Source organism: Aethalodelphis obliquidens, unplaced genomic scaffold (genome assembly GCF_003676395.1).
Source record: "Aethalodelphis obliquidens isolate GAN/ISIS:26980383/991018 unplaced genomic scaffold, ASM367639v1 scaffold75, whole genome shotgun sequence".
NCBI classification, from domain to species: Eukaryota; Metazoa; Chordata; class Mammalia; order Artiodactyla; family Delphinidae; genus Aethalodelphis; species Aethalodelphis obliquidens.
In genome coordinates this window covers 6,883,962-6,900,981 of record NW_020838019.1, presented here as the reverse complement: position 1 = coordinate 6,900,981, position 17,020 = coordinate 6,883,962, and the positions used below count along the sequence as shown (strand labels likewise).

General features: G+C 38.4%; 1 protein-coding gene across 7 annotated transcripts in view; it reads right to left on the bottom strand.

Moving 5' to 3' along the window:
• The window catches only part of FTO (FTO alpha-ketoglutarate dependent dioxygenase), a 373,774-nt gene that overhangs the window by 288,610 nt on the left and 68,144 nt on the right, over positions 1-17,020 (bottom strand). Inside the window, exon 1 of one of the 7 annotated variants that reach the window (XM_027092185.1) lies at positions 14,896-14,977. The exons of the other annotated variants lie outside the window; for them this stretch is intronic. Coding sequence (XP_026947986.1) covers positions 14,896-14,931 — 36 coding nt within the window. The 5' untranslated portion in view covers positions 14,932-14,977. Of the gene's footprint in view, positions 1-14,895; positions 14,978-17,020 lie in introns of those variants that run through there. 7 annotated transcript variants of the gene reach the window in all.

Below are 17,020 nucleotides of genomic sequence, written 5' to 3'. Positions count from 1 at the left end.
TTCAATAATAGTGGGGACTTCAGTACTGCACTTTCAACAACAGGTTATCCAGACTGAAAATCAGTAAGAAAACGTTGGACATGAACTATACTTTAAGTATACTTTAATCCTTAACATACATATACAGAGCATTCCATCCAGAATACATTCTTCTCAAGTGCACAAAGAACATTCTCCAGGACAGATGTATGGTAGGCCATAAAACAAGTCTTAGCTAATTTAAGAGGACTGAAATCATACCAAGTATCTTTTCTAACTACAATGGTATGAAACTGGAAAGCAGGAACAGAAGGAAAGTTGGAAAATACACCAACATGTGCAAATTAAAAAACAGACTCCTGAACAACCAATAGATCAAAGAAGCTATAAAAAGAGAATTTTAAAACTATCTTGAAACAAACAAAAATGGAAACTCAACATACCAAAACTTATGAGATGCAGGAGAAGCACTTATGAGAAGGAAGTTTATAGTGATAAATGCATACATTAAGAAAACAAAAAGCTCTCCAATAAACAACTTAACTTTACCCCTAAAGGAACTAGAAAAAGAATGAACTAAGCTCAAGTTAGCAGAAAGAAGGAAATAACCAAGATCAGAGCAGAAATAAATGAGAGACAAGAAAAGAAAAAGAAACAAAAAGAATCAATAAAACCACATGGTTTTTTTAAAATATATGCTAAATTGACAAACTTTTAGCTTACTAAGGAAAAAAGAGAGAAGATGTAAATAAAATTATAAATGAAAAAAGAGAAATTACAAATAATAACACAGAAATACAAAGGATCGTAGAACTACTAAGATTAATTATATGCCAACAAACTGAATAACACAGAAGTGGATAAATTCCTAGAAACATTCATCTACCAAGATTGAACCATGAAGAAATAGAAAATCTGAACAGACCAATAACAACAAGTAAGGAGACTGAATGAGTAAACAAAAACCTCCCAACAAATATGATTTCACTGGTGAATCAAACATTTAAAGAAGAATTAATGCTCTTCAACTCTTGCAAAAATTAAAGAAAAAGGAATACTCCCAAACTCATTATTAGCAAACAGCACATTAAAAAGATCATACACCATGACCTAATAGGATTTACCCCTCAGATGCAAGGATGGTTCAGCATATGCAAATCAATAAATGTAATACACCACATTAATAGAATAAAAGATAAAAATTATATGATGATTTCAATAGATGCTGAAAAAGCATTTGACAAAATACAACATCCCTGCATTATAAAAGCTCTTCAAAAAATTGGGTATAGAAGGAATGTACCTCAACAGAATAAAAGCCATATAGGACAACCCCACAGCTACATCATACTAAAGGTTCAGAGCTTTTCTTCTAAGATCATGACAAGGGTACCCACTCTCGCCACGCCTATTCACAGCATGATACTAGAAGCCATAGCCAAAGCAATTAGGCAAGAGAAAGAAATAACAGACATCCAAATCGAAAAGGAAGAAGTAAAGCTGTCTCTGCAGATGATATGATCTTATGTACAGAAGATCCTCAACACTCCACCAGAAACTGTTAGAACTAATAAACAAATTCTGTAGAGTTGCAGGATAAAAAATCAACGCACAGAAATCTATAGTGCTTCTTTACACTAACAATGAAGTATCTGGAAAATAGGAATAAATGTAACCAAGAGAATCCAAAAATAGTCCATCCTATTTATGGTCAATTGCTTTTTGACAAAGATTCAAAGTTAATTCAATGGAAAAAGAAAATCTTTTCAACAAATAGTACTTGAAGAATTAGAGATCCATATTTAAAAAACAAAAGAACTTTAATCCACAACTTGTACTATATATAAAAATTAACTCTAAATGAATAAATATATAAATATAAAACCCAACCCAAAATATAAATATAAAACCTAAACTATAACACTAGTAGAAAAACATATGACAAATTCTTTGAGTCTTTAGGGTAATCAAAGGCAAAGTTTTCTTAGATATGAAACCAAAAGCACAATCCACAAAAGAAAAATAAACTAAACATCAAATTCACCAACTTCTACTTTCAAAACTCTCAAAGCTAGAACTCTAATACACTGCTCTCATGAAAATAAAATGTTCCAACCACTTTGGAAGACAATCTGCCAATTTCTTAAAAAGCTAAGGTATATACCTGCAACGTGACAGCACATGTCCATACAAAAACGTGTACAAAAATGTTCACAGCAGCTTTACTTGTAACTGCCAACCCACTGGGATTAACCCAAATGTCCAGTAACAAGTGAAGAGATAAAAAAATTGTAGTATACTGAAAAACAGAAAAAGAAATTGTGCTATATCAACACAAAAATTCACTACTCAGTGATAAAAAGGAATAAACTATTGATACATATAACATGGATAAATCTCAAAACCCTAGGCTGAGTGAAGGAAGCCATGCCAAATCAAAGAGTGCATACTTCATGATTCCATTCACGCAAAACTCTAGAAAATGCAAATTAATCAACAGTGACAGAAAGCAGATCAGTGGTTGCCTGGGGCCAGGGATGAAAGGAAGAGGGAAGGATTACCAAGAGGCACAAAGAAACTATAGGGTGTAATGAATATGTGCAGCATTTTGATTCCGGTGGTGGTTTAAAAAGTATATACACGTGTGAACACTTATCAAGAAAACGTTTTTACAAAAGAGAAGGGGGAAAGTGAGGATAATATGGCATATGCAAAATTGGACCTGTTGTCATCTGGGGCGTAAACTTTGGATTATCGTTCAGTTTCCTTCATTGCTTTAGTCAGACTTTCTACTACTTGAGGCAATTTAAGTAATGTATATTTTTCTAAATATCTATTTCACGAAACTTAGTTCTCAAAGGTATCATATTTTCATATTATTCTTAGTGATACCAGTAATGTGTCTTCTTTTAGAGTCTCTGATATCAGATCACATGGTTTACTTCCTCCTTTCTCACATTCTCATTAATAATTGTTATCTACAGTTCTGATTTTGTACTTACTTTAAAACAGAAAAGTAGTATTTTAAACCAATAATTAAGTGAATTTGCCAATACGTTTTATCAATTTCTATGCTCACCCTTTTTTCTTGTATTAAAAACCTTCCCTCTACGTTCACTTTTCTTCTTGTTAAATTGCAACATATAACAGTTTTCCTAGTGAGAGTCAGAGTGTAACTCTCCTAGTCTTTTTTTTTTTTTTTTTTTTTTGCGGTACGCGGGCCTCTCACTGCTGTGGCCCCTCCCGTTGCGGAGCACAGGCTCCGGACGCGCAGGCTCAGCGGCCATGGCTCACGGGCCCAGCCGCTCCGCGGCACGTGGGATCTTCCCGGACCGGGGCACGAACCCACGTCCCCTGCATCGGCAGGCGGACCCTCAACCACTGCGCCACCAGGGAAGCCCATCTTAGTCTTTTTTATGGCCGAAAATATCTGTACTTTTTTCCTCATGCTTGAATCAAAGGCTACTTGGATTTTAAAAATTGAAATTAACTATAATCTTCCCTTAGCACTTGGAACACTTTATTCCCCTGTCTTCTAGCATCTACTGTTACTAACAAGCACCTTCTTTTTGTATATAAACTGCATTTTTGGAGTGTGAATCTCTTAGGGATTTTTTTTTTCTTTATATCCCTCACATTCCAGTTTCAACGTGATGGTATTGCTCAGAGTATCAGACTCATGTCTTTCTTTAAATAAGGAAAATTCTCAACTCTTGCTTCTTCAGATTTTGTTTCTCCATCATAATCTTCATTCTACTTTTCTGGAACTACTATTAGACATTTGGTGGAATCTCTCAATCTATCTTCCAAGTCTCCCAACTGCTCTCTCTTTTTTTTCAGTCTTTTGTCTCTTTATGCTACATTGTGGGTGAATTCCTCAGTAGTCTCCCCCAATTCATCAATTCTCTTTCCAGTTGTATCAGGGCTAAAGTTCATCCCATCTACTGAGTTTATTATTTCTATGACTATACTTTTCATTTCCAAAATTTGTACCTGGCTGTTTTCCATGTAAAGCCGTCGTTGTTCCATTTCTGCATTTGGGGGCATTTTTAAATCTCATTTTTATCAATGTGATGCCTTTTCTTATCCCTTTGAATTTCTTAAACACAATTATTTCAGTCTTTGACTGACTTTTCTATAAAATTAATCTCATCTGGAATGAATTTTTATTCACATTGTTGATTCTCTTTGCACTTGTTTTCCTTAATTATTTCAGTATTTTGTTTTGAAGGTTAAGTCTGAGTGGACAGTTTTTTTGTCTTTGCTTCCCCCCCACCTCCACATGTGCTCCCCTTTCCCTCCACAGTGGTTCAGCAGTTTCCTCCGCTAGGACCCTATACCACCAGTCCAGGACCAAGCCTCACAAATGGGGATCTGGAGCACTACATTCTCTCCCCCCATCACTCCACAATCAATCAGTCTGATTCAATTTCTGCTCTTGAAGGTTTACCTATCTTCTGTCCCTCAAAACCCCTAGCTCCATATAAGCTATGTTCCTGACACCGTGGTCTTTTTTCAGTCTCCTTTTACGAGGAGTACAACTCCACCTCCACCCCTGGCTTCACACAGTAAGCGTAGTTCTGGTCCCATCTCAAGTGGTAAAGCTTAGTCCCTATGACCCATAGGACCTAAATTCACGTTTTGTTTCCACACCAGAAGCCCTGCAGGACCACAGTTTCAATCCAGCTTATCCCTTTACGTTTTGTTCTCTCTCTGGTCAACAGTATCCTCCCTGTAAGCCCAGCTATGACTCTTTTATTACCCTTTATTCTTTCAATGTGTTATCTGTCATTGACATTGTTTGGAGCAGAAGGCGTACATAAACTGTGAGCTTAACTGCACCATTTAACAAGAAGGCACAGATGATTTCTTTATGATAAAAATTCTTTGCAAGAGACTCACTAAGTCAAAAGGTATGCTCTTTTAAAGCCTCTTGATTCAGATTGTGAAACTGCCCTCCAGGAAAACGGTATCCATTTCATCCCCTCAATAGACAATAACTATTTCTTCATATACTCAAATACCAGTTATTATCAAACTTTTAAATCTTTAGCAAGTTGATAAATGAAAAAACAAGATCATCCTAATTTATATTTCTTTGATTGTTATTCAGGTTGAGTAACTTCTCATACGTTGCCATTTGCAGTAGCTCTTTTGTGAAATGCTTGCTCATGTCTTTTGTCTTTTGTGTGTGTGTGTGTGTGTGTGTGTGTTTTGCTGTTCTAAATCTAAGAACCTATGCTTGTGTCCATGTAAAGACAATGAATCTGGGTCTTATGCAAGTTGATTAGTTAGAATTCATTTCTCCTTCATTCTTGCATTATGAGCACCTTTCTAACAAATAGATGCAAGAGAGGAGTTCACCTCTCTTGCATCAAGCTATAAAACTACATTTTTCAGCACTTTTTAAATGTCCTCCCTAAGACAGCACCTTTCCCTACACCTCATACTTTCCCAAGTATTCCACCAAGTTAGCATTCCTTGATCTCATAAATTACTCTTTGAGGCAAAATTTTTTTTAAATAAGTAAAACCACAGGTATAAAAATATATACTTTAGCTCTTCAGATAATAATTTGAATATCAAGACCTATTTACCTCACCAACTTGATCTTAAGTTCCCACCTACAATCATCAATTTTAAGAATGTAGACCAAGTTTCAAAAGGGAAGAAAGTTTCCTGAAAAGAAAAATTTCTATGATAAAAAAGCAGCTAAACAGGATCTAAAAGGAAATAAAGGTCGGGAATTGATTGGGGAATGGACTGGAACTTTGGGGGAAGGGCAGTTTACACATGTGAAGAATATAATATTAATATCAAAGCAATAAGTACCTTTAACAAAAGGTTGGGTTCTTCACTCAGGGTTAATGACTTACAAGAATTCTAACGTCTTTGGACTTCATTTGGAGTAGCTGCCTTATAAACTAAAATTTCCTTGAGCCATCTCCACATATTCTGCTGAAAACAGAGATAATCACTTATCCAAGATTCTTCTCCACAGTCAAAGTACTGCCCATAATTTTTTAAGTGAATACAAGAGCAAGGGCAATACCATTCCAAACCATAAGAGAGATAACAGATTAATTAAAACTCTTTCACTGACATTGTACCTTCATTCTAGCTCCAAGGACCTAATAATGGACCCCTTACATTTCCAAGAGGAGAAAAACTCTCCTCTTGGCCACACCTGTTTAGTTGAAAAAGTCAAATTCTCTCAATCATGTTTCAATCTTCAGGGAACTTTCCACCTGGAAATTTGATACCCTTAGTAGTCTACTCCCAGGTCAGAGGACAGAGCTCTGAGATTTCACCACGTGTCTTGCCCAGCTTAGCATCGGTCTGATCAAACTAAGCACTTTCCTGCTAGCAGTCCAACTGTAAATAATAACACTTGAGGCCAGGAGGATTTCTGACTTCTTTGTAATTTTACAAAGCTTTAACTATTAAACCATGATCGAACAACCTGCCATGGGAAAGCAGAATATACATGGTGCTGCAGTAAAGACATCAGTAAGTGACCTCAGTGACTGTCCATTTAATTATCCTTAGCTCTCCACTGTCCCTCTCTGGATCTCTGTGGTTTCCACAGCAAGTGCTGCATAAACAAACATTAAACACCTCCCCTTGTGCAGCCACAACTGAATTATACAAGACATGATATATTACTTTAACAACAACAACAATAGAAATCCCTTAGCTGCTGACACAGCTATAGAAACTATTAGTTTTGCCTAGCAGTGATGAAAAGGTAAAGGAAAAAATACCTAAAAGAATAAGTTATTTAATAACTATTTTATGGGTCTATAATACAAAGTAGATATTTCTTTTTGCTTTCATTTATCCATTCCCAGGATTCCGGAGAGTCAATACATACTCTTTATTATCAAAATTTCTTGATTGAGGTATTGAGCAAAACGGTGTAACTTCATCAGTATGCATTTAATCTTATTTCAATATGTGCATTTTATGTTCACAAGTTTCCTTTTCCGATTATATCACTAAGGAGAAATTACCACTGCTGGCTTGTCTTGATAAAAAGTAAATAATAATTCTAAGAAAGTTATTCTTCTTTTGCAAATACACTAAAGCTTGCAACCTAACCTAACCAACCCATGTGTTAATTTCACTGTGCTGTAAAATATATATAAAACTCCAATTTGACATACAATAAGCAGAGGACCAGTCTTCCCACTTAGTTATTCAGATTTTAACTTCAGACATAAAGATACTTCTTTAAGCACTCTCCAAATACAAGACAAAAAAAGCAGGAGACACAGCCTAAAATAATTGTTAAAAGCACAAGCTCTAAACCTTATTGGTTCAAATCTTGACCCTGCCAATTCCTAGCTGTGTGACCTTAAGTTGCTTAACCTCTCTGTGCCTCAGTTTCCCCATCTATAAAACAGATATAGTAATTGTACCTACCTCACAAGGTTGTTATGAAGATTAAATTAAATGGGTTATTATTTGTAAAGAAACAGATGTGTGTGCAATTCCTTGTAGAAAATAAACACTATATAAGTGTTTGATACATTTTATTTAATTTTACATGTTAATAAAAGTTTAAAAATAGACTAAAAAGGCCAACAATTTTGCCTGTCTCATGGTTCCATTCCTTCCTGTTTCCCTGGGGTCATGTGCCTGTCTTCACAGTTCTATTTTATATCCTCAAGCTACCTCTTCCTCTCCACAGGTCTCTTCTCTTCATCCTTTGTGAAGACTTAAAAAAAAAAACAATCCTGCCACCCTAAGAAATTGTTAATTAATTAGCTAATTAATTATTAGCTAATTCCTTGGCTTTTCCCACTTCCCACCCCAGCTACCATCCCAATGCGTTCTTTTTTGCCCTACCAAACTTCCTGAAGAACCATTTAAGATAAATGACCCAAGTTCTCACTATCTCATTTTGCCTTAATGCCCATTATGACCTAGCTTCTACCACTGTCATTCCACTAAAACGATTCTTCCCAAGATCAGTGACCAACTCCTCTGGCTAAAATGCAGCCTCATCCTCTCAGTCATTTGGGAAGCATTGGGCACGGTTAGGTACATGCATTCCTTTCTCAAAATCCTCTTTTCCCTTGGTTTCTATAAAATCTCCTCCCTTTTATTCCTCTAGCCTAGCCTCCCTCCTTCTCAATCTCTGTTTCAGGTCTTTCTTCCTCTGCTCTGAGTAGCAGACATCCCCTATCCTTCTCCTTCTTCCCCCTCAACAAAACATTCTTCCTTTAGGCAATCCCATCTTCTTAAAATGAGTTCATTACAGGTAACGCTCAACATCTCATCTCTAACCCAAACCTACATCAAATTGTCTCCAGGATATTACAACGTGAAAGTCCCCACCAGCACCCGAGATTCCATAAGCTCAAAATCAAAGTCAACGCTTTCCTTTCCTAACTTCCTGAAGTCTGTTTCTCCTGTTTTTCATCTTAATGTCAGCGCCAGCCAGACTGAAAATGGTGGAGTTCTGTTCCCCTGCTTCTTCTCACTCACTTCATTCACGGTTATTGACTGTAACAGGCATGCTAACTTTCAATCACTACAAAAGTCTTACAAGGATGAAGCAGACATCATTTCCCCCATTTTAAAGAAGTGAAAACCAAGACTTAGACAAAATACCTGGTTCAAGATCTCAAAGCTAGTAAACGTCAAAGCCAGGATTTGAATTCACATGTTTATCTGCTAAACCCGGGCTGCATAATACAGTACACTGGGAATATTTATTTAAACTTAAAGATGCACATTCCAACCACTGCCTCTACTGAGAACCAGGTCCCAAGGAGATAATAGTGACCATGTCAGATCTATCAAGACAGATATTCCTGCCATGATGGAACCCAACACATGGTAGAAGTATCAGAAAATTAAACAAGCAAACTATAATCAAATGCAGGAAGTCCTATGATACAGAATGCAAAGACGACAGCACCTAACTTAAAAGATAGGATACAGAGCTCTGGGGGAAGGCTTGCCAGAAGTAACATCTGAGCTGAGAACCGAAACACCAGTAGGTGTTATCCAAGCAGAGGGAAAGGTGGTCAAAAGCATCCCAGTGATAAGGGCTATTACCAATAGAAATAAATAAATAACAAGTGTTGGCATGAGTGTAGAGAAACGCTGTTGGTGGGAATGTAAAATGGTGCAGGTCGGGATGGAAAACAGTCTGGCCGTTCCTCAAAAGATTAAAAATTCAATAACCATATTATCCAGCAATTCCATTTCTGGGTATACACCCAAAAGAACTGAGTAGTGGGTTTCAAAGAGATATTTGGACACTAATTTTCATAGCAGCATTATTCACAACAGCCAAAAGACGGAGGCAACCCAAGTATCCATCAATAGATGAATGGATAAACAAAATGTGATATATTCATACAGTAGAATATTATTCGTCCTTAAAGAGTCAGGAAATTCTGATACTACTATAACATGAATGACCCTTGAGGAACATTATGCTAAGTGAAATAAGCCATTTCAAAAGGACAACTGCTTATATGAGGTACCTGGAAGAGTCTCAACTCATAGAGACAGAAAATAGAATGGTCATTTCCAGGGGCTGGGAAGAGGGGGGAATTGAGAGTTAGTATTTAACGGGTACAGAGTTTCTGTGTGGGATGATGAAAAAGTTCTGGAGATGGATGGTGGTGATGGTTGCACAACAATGTTAATGTACTTAATGCCACTGAACTGTCCACCTAAAAATGGTTAAGATGGTTAATTTTATGTTATGTGTATTTTACCACAATTTTTTTAAAGTGTTCCAGATACTATGAAAAGTACGTGCGAAGGTCAGAAAGCAAAAAATAAAATAAAATAAAACAAGAACATGGAGAATCTGAAGAAAGCAAAAAGTTCAGAAAGGCTAGGGAAAAAAAGACCAAAAACACACATTTTCAGTTGACATGATTTCTAAACTAGATATGATCTTAAGCATCTGAGGCCACATACTGTTCTCCAAATAGAGCAACCACATATGATTTTTCGCATCATGGAATTAGGCCAGAAAAAAAAAATGTTAACAATTGCTTAATCAGAAATGAGAGCCTTCTCGAGCTTCAAAGTTAGGAAACTTTCATCAAATTCCAAGAGCCTGTAAAGTTTTTCTAGGCTGAGGGTACAGAGGAATCATACTCACATGAAGTCTAAACCACAAAGAGTCTTAGGGCTTCATCACAGCTCTCTGAAAAGACAAGTAGTACTTGTTGCTTTTGGAGAACAACCTAGCTCATGGGGCAGAGTAGGGGGAAGGCTTCTGCCTATGTTCTCTGAACATTTTGTAGATCTTGAGCTTACTTTACAGATCATTACAGCTCTGCCTGCGAGTAGGATTACACACAAGGTTATGCCAATGGTTCCATTTTCGGGCTATCTCTCTCATCCGTAAAATTCAATTCAGGCTTAAAGCTGGCACACAAAGTCCTGGCTCAGAGAATATCTTGATTTATGTAGTATGCAAATGAGCACAGACGTAGTCATATATTTGTATGTATGTAAATAAGCATACACACACATACACACATACAAAAAACAAATAGTAATGAACAATTTTAAAAGTGCACAGCTCTAACAGATTTTCAGATGCTTTCATCACTGCAATATATTACAGCTTTACAAATGCACTACAGTCTTAAACCAAAATATTTCATTTCCAAAATGAAATCTGGCTTGTGGTTAATTTATTCCAGCACCTAGTTCTTATTACTTACTCAATAGGCTTGAATAGGAAAACACAATGTATTTGCACACTGACTGAGAGAGCACAGTGTCTGAACAAGTAAGAGACACATGCCTGAGCTCTCCCTACTCCCCGTGGGGGAACTGGCCCCGTGAGACTGAAGAAGTATCCAGTACCAAGTATTTTCCAGGAAGACAGGGAAATGGAGACAGAGGGTGAACGAGAATAAGGTCAATTTTGTATCAAAAGCAGAACAGCACGTAGCCCAAGAGGTAAAAGGAGGTCGAGAGTAAAGAAAGAGCAAAGATGAAACACAAAGAATTTACAAACTTTAGTTAAGGTTTAAATTTGGAGAAGACCCATCAGACTATAATTTCCTAAACTCAGGAATCTGTACAGTTGACTCCAATTCGGGGCACATATTCTATAAATGTTGACAGAACATCACTTGAGGGAAGGAAACGTGACCCACTTTGCTTCTTGTTGATCTTCACGCCAATCCTGCTAACTCTCAACAAAAGCATGGCATTTCCGAATACCCACAATTTATGGTTAAGGGAAGCAAGGAGACTCAAGTGGGACAGGAAGCAGAGGGGCCAGCCCTAGAATTACCCAATCACACGGAATCAGCGTAACACATATCTGGATTTGCTCTGTCATAAACCAGCAACAATGAATAATTCAGTGTCCTTGACTGGTCTGAACCTTCATCACTCAACTATGGAGTCCAGACTCAACTGTCTTCTCTCTGATATTTTATTTTTTGGCTTGACTGAACTATAATTTCACTTGACTCACCTAGTCTGCTAGGGACACACTATACAGACTTAGACTTAAGATGAAAGATGTTTATATGATTAGTTAACATGCCAGACTTGCAGATGAACTAAAAGAGGGGGAAGAAGAAAAACTCAAAAGCTTAGGAAAAAAATGTCACCTGCCAACATAGCATTAATCTCATCCATTTTTATCAATGTCATTCCCCTTTCTGTTCAACATTAGGTCTCAAATTTAATCTGCTGAAACTATATGAGTCAGCCTGAAATGAACGATGAGGTTTGCATGAAATCTAACACAAAAGAAAGTTAATTTTGTTTTTAAAATTCTACTTGCTCTATTTTCCTTGGGCCAAGAGGTACATGTATACTTAATGTTTAATGTCAGGCAAACCGTTAGTTTCCTTATCTGTAAAATGTGACCTCTATCTGGGATTGCTTCTGGGGTGATTTTTATGACCACCAAAATCAAAATTAGCTAGCAAATACTGGTTGCATCTTCCATTAAGAGGAACCCCTTGTCTTGCTTTGCCTCTTCCAACAACATTAGGGCTGTTTTCACCTTTACCCTTTGATCCATAAGGTGACGGTGTGAATTTCAAGCTTTTCCACAAAGACATGCAAGTTGTAAAGCAAAGGCTGCTGCCCTGGAAACTGAAGGTGCGTGACTCTTATGAGGATGATGTTTCTAAAGAACCAGTGCACCAGTTACACTCAGCCTCTCTGCCACCTTACGTTCCAACATTAGGTCAGGAAGAACCGGCTTCAAGTTAATGGTTTCAGAGTACCAGCTATTAGCATTTCAGTTTGCTTTTATGTTCTCCCCCTCCGTTTCTGACTGTTACCTATTAAAACTTCACAGTAACAGAGACTATCCAAGTGGATCACTGAATTCACAGCAGTCAAAAAGAATCCAGAGGAATAAATCAGACATTCCAAATGCATAACCGATGTCTGTGTTTATAAGAGAGCACATTATCTCATAAACTAGATTTGAGATAATCTCTTCTGAATCCTATTTCCTTCAAGAACCAGAGTTGAATTTTCTGATTTTATTTTCATTATGCTCTGATCTGCCAAAAGATACACAGTGTGTGTTGCCCTTCTTCCTTGAATCCACGCTGTCAAAAATGCCTGGACCCGCAGAACCATAGCTGTGTACCACCCTGAGCAACACACACGGCTCGCTTTCTCCTCTCCCAGGGCTCTCCATACTTCAGAAACAGTCGTTTTCTCATTTAATGGCAATAATAATCCCATAATCCAACAAATGCTTTTTAAAGAATGTTCATCATGAAAAGGAATGTGTGTCTTTGTGTGTGCCAACTTTCTCATGCAACTCTCTGAGACCGCTGACCAATTTTCTCTATTGCAAAAATACATTCCAAATCCACCCACTTCTCTCCATTTCCACTGTTACGCCCCTGGGGCAAGGCACCACCACCACCTCTCACCGACCACGCTCCAAGGGCCTCCTCCTGGTCTTCCTCTGGTTCCCCGCCTATGGTCTATTCTCCACAGCACTCAGAGCAACCTCTTTTAAAGAAATAGATCAGATCAGATCATTCCCTTGCTTAAAATCTTCTACCTTCTTCATGGGCTCCCAGTACACACAGAAAAAAATCCAAACCCCTTATCGCGATACAGCCCCTGCCTATGTTTCCACGCCATCGCAAGCCTCCCCTCGTTCACTATTCACCAGTCATCAGGTCTTCCTTCTGTTCCTTAAACACTTCTCCTCCCCGGCTTTGCGAGACTGTCTCTCTCTCATCGGTCTCTTCCCAAACCAGCCCACTCCTGGCCAGCCTATCGAAAACAGCATCCTCACTCCAGGCACTATCTATCATATATTCTGTTTATTTATTTGTGCTTACTTTTTGTCTGCCTCTCCCACTAGACTGTAAGCTCCATGAAAGCAGAGATCAAGTCTATCTTCCTTTCTTCCTTCATTCAGGACAGATCTTCCTCAACTTATGATGGGAGTATATCCCGATAAAGCCATTGTTAAGTTGAAAACATCACGTCAAAAACGCATTTAATACACCTAACCTACCAAACGTCAGAGCTTAGCCCATCTTAAATGTGTCGGAAAACACATTAGCCTACAGTTGAGCAAAATCATCTAACACAAAGCCTGTTTTATAATAGTGCTGAATTTCCCATGTCATTTATTGAATATTGTACTGAAAGTGAAAAACAGAATGGCTGTCTGGGTACAGGATGGTTGTCAGTGTATCGGTTATTTACCCTCGTGATTGCGTGGCTGACTGCAAGCTGCCCAGCATCACAAGAGAGGATCGTAGCCAAGAGAGGATCGTGGCTAACCTGGGAAAAGATCCAAGTTCAAACTTCGAAGTGTAGTTTCTACTGAATGTGTATGGCTTTCACACCATCGTCAAGTCAAAAAGACGTACGTTGAACCACTGTAAGTTGAGGACCATCTGTAATTATTTTGTGTCTATTTTGTGCAAGGCTAGGTTACAAGTTAAACCAATGAGGCAAAAATCCCTTTCCTTATATGCTGCCATCCTGCCTTGTTTATCACTGTATACCCAGGACAAGGTGGGCACTCAACAAATATTTATTGAATGAATGAAACATTGCAGTCATGTGATCCTCAAGTCGTACTGCTGTGCTTTACTATGCCTTTTAAAAATATTTTCATTAAGCCAATCAAGTTACCAATGAATGAAATCTATTGAGACTGGTCATGTATACACATAAGTAAAACACAGACGATGATAATATCAAAAATCTTAGCTCTAACACAGGTGTTTAGAGCTGAGTGTTGTCCAAAGGCTACTTAATATGTACCAATCCTAGAAGAAGAAACTTTGCTTACCAATCCTACCCTCTTTTACAGTTTCTCATCAATCACGACCTCTCTTCACTTCTCTGCGCCACCCCACCCTGACAGAGAGAAGCGAACTAAGTTAACAGTTTTGAAACAGTTTTGATATGCGTGAACATGTCTACAATTTCTGAATTCTAACTCCAAATATAGTCTAATTTTTCTTTCTTTAGTTTGATTTTGCTTTTTAACATAAGGAAAATCATTTATCTACTCCATGGCTGGTAATGAAACCCCCTTGGCAATTACCTGTTAGATCTGTCACACCCAATTTACCACTTCCAGGAATTATAATAAGTAAAGCCCAAATGTGAAATCATTTAAGCTTCCTCTCCTTTTGGCTGGTAGGATGCCCTGAGTCCCACCCAGAGGAGCCTATCACTGCCAACACCTTGACAGCTCACCTATTTTCAGGTCTGCTGAGATAGGACTGCCAAGTCAAGGAAGAGGAATCCTGGAAAACCACAAATGCAACTCCCTTGTTCCACAAAAAAAGGATTTACCCTTGAACATCTCCATGTAACCAACGCCGCTCAATTTATATGCTGGCATCTAGTCAAAGAGATAACCCCCATACGTGAAAAGACACAAGGAGAGTCAAATGGGGCTATTACCAGTTCGGGGATTATGTGTTTGATGTCTACATTCATTTGTCTACATGACTTCAAGGACTTTTCAGAGTGTAAGTGTTCAGACAGCAAACACACGATCTGACTGTTCCAGAGGCCCCTAGAACAGAAGCATGTACTGAAAACAACATACAAATCTTTGAGGAAGAGGAAATGTGATTAATGTAGAACATCAGGTCCCGGTTCTAAGACAAGTACTCACATTTACCTGTAAAGCAGAGGTATCTAGCTAGACTGGCTGCTCATTTCAACTGCCTACAGAGTTACTATTTTTCTGTACAGCTTCCAAGGCCCCAGCCCAAAGGGATAGGGTCTGGGTACCTGTGTGTGTGTGTTGTTTCTGGGATAAAGTGATGATCTACCATACTTAGAAACTACTGATCTATAGAACCTAAAACGTGAACTCAAATACCATCAGAAGCCAGGCAGGTGAGTAAAAGACACAGGAAATAATGGAGCATGCATTCAAATTACATTCAGAAAAAAAAAAATACTGCGGGCCAAATTCGGCTGGCTGCTCTTGACTTTGTTATTTCTGTATTTAGACTATAACTTCTTGAAGCTAGGCACCATATCTCATTCATTTCTGGGCCTGTTAGTGTCTGACATACAGTAGGTTCAATCGACGTTTGCTAAATTACTGATGAAAATGAGGTGAAATCCCAACTCTTCTGATATTATTAAAAGAACTGCCAGGAAAACTCCTTATTCATTCAACCAACCAAAATTGATTACACATCTACTATTCATATAAGGCTCTAAGGACACTGAATTGAATAAGATAGACAAGATTCCTGTCCATGTGGGGTTGATGTTTGGGGCAGAGGAGAAAGAGAGAGGGAACAGACATTCATAAATAAGGCAATTTCAGACAGCGATGTTACTCAGCATTACATGGCTGCATGTAGTCTCAAAGGTTGTTAAACCACATGGAAGACAGTGGAGGGCAGTGGTTTCAGAGGAGGTGAAGAATACCCTCTCGATGGGGGTAGAGGACGAATTTAGGTGGAGAGTTTCATGCCCTGACCTCTGCCACCACACCAGTTGGCTGACCTTGGACAAATCACTTAATCGATCTGGAGGAATTAGATTAAATGGTCTCTAAGACTTTCTAGCCCTATGATTTTATATTCCACATTCTACGTATGAGCAAAATTTCACACACTGTGATGGTCAGGCCCAATCTAGTGTCCAAATACTTTCAGGTCCCACCCCTCAAGGGTTGGCTCATGATATTTACGCATTAGTATAAATCAAAGATATTTTCTAAGCGTTGGCTGACTCCACCTCTACAGTTTACCTAAGGCAAAAACCACAAGCTCAGATATTTATTGCCACAGTGCAGTGGCTACTGGCATGCCCAGACGAAGTTATGAAGTTGGCACTATCACCGGCCCTAGGGCAAAGGAAACCAAATATCAAGCTCAAGGTGATTAAGCAATTCAGAAATTAGTTAAATTCCCTCATTCAACAAACATTAATAAGAGACCGCAGGAAGCAAACTGGTCTGGCTCCTAAGGAAAAAAAGCAAGCGCGTGCGCACACACACGCTCTTCCCATAACCATAAGGACCCTGGTCTGCTGCAGACATGCTTAACCTGGGTTTCAAAGGCTCCATGAACCCTACGAAATTAAATGCCAAATTCGGGGTGTATGGGCATATTTCTGAGGAGAAAATCCATAGCTTTTATTAAATTCTCAAAAGGGTCGATGATGCATACTGAAGAAAGACACTTGAGGCAAGGTCTCTCTTTGAGCTGTCATGCAAATCCCCTTTATATAAACAAGGAAACTGAGGTTTAGAGAAGGTAACGTGCCAATATGCAGCCCAGAAGCGGCCCAGCGAAACCTGAACCTTGATCTGACCGTGGCCAAAGTCTGTATTTTTTCCTGCGTGTCATGCACTCTCACACTGTTTTCATGGCTTACCAAAAATAAAAATAAATAGAAAAAGGCTGTTTAAAAGAATGAGTCAGTGAAGCCCCCAAGGACCATCATCATGTTCTGTCAGGGGCAAAGGCAGAGTCCAGCCCACAATTTCCTAGAAGCTGCAGAAGCCAACATTTCCATTTCTCAACTTCTGCCTCCGCCCCACTAGGATAAGATGACA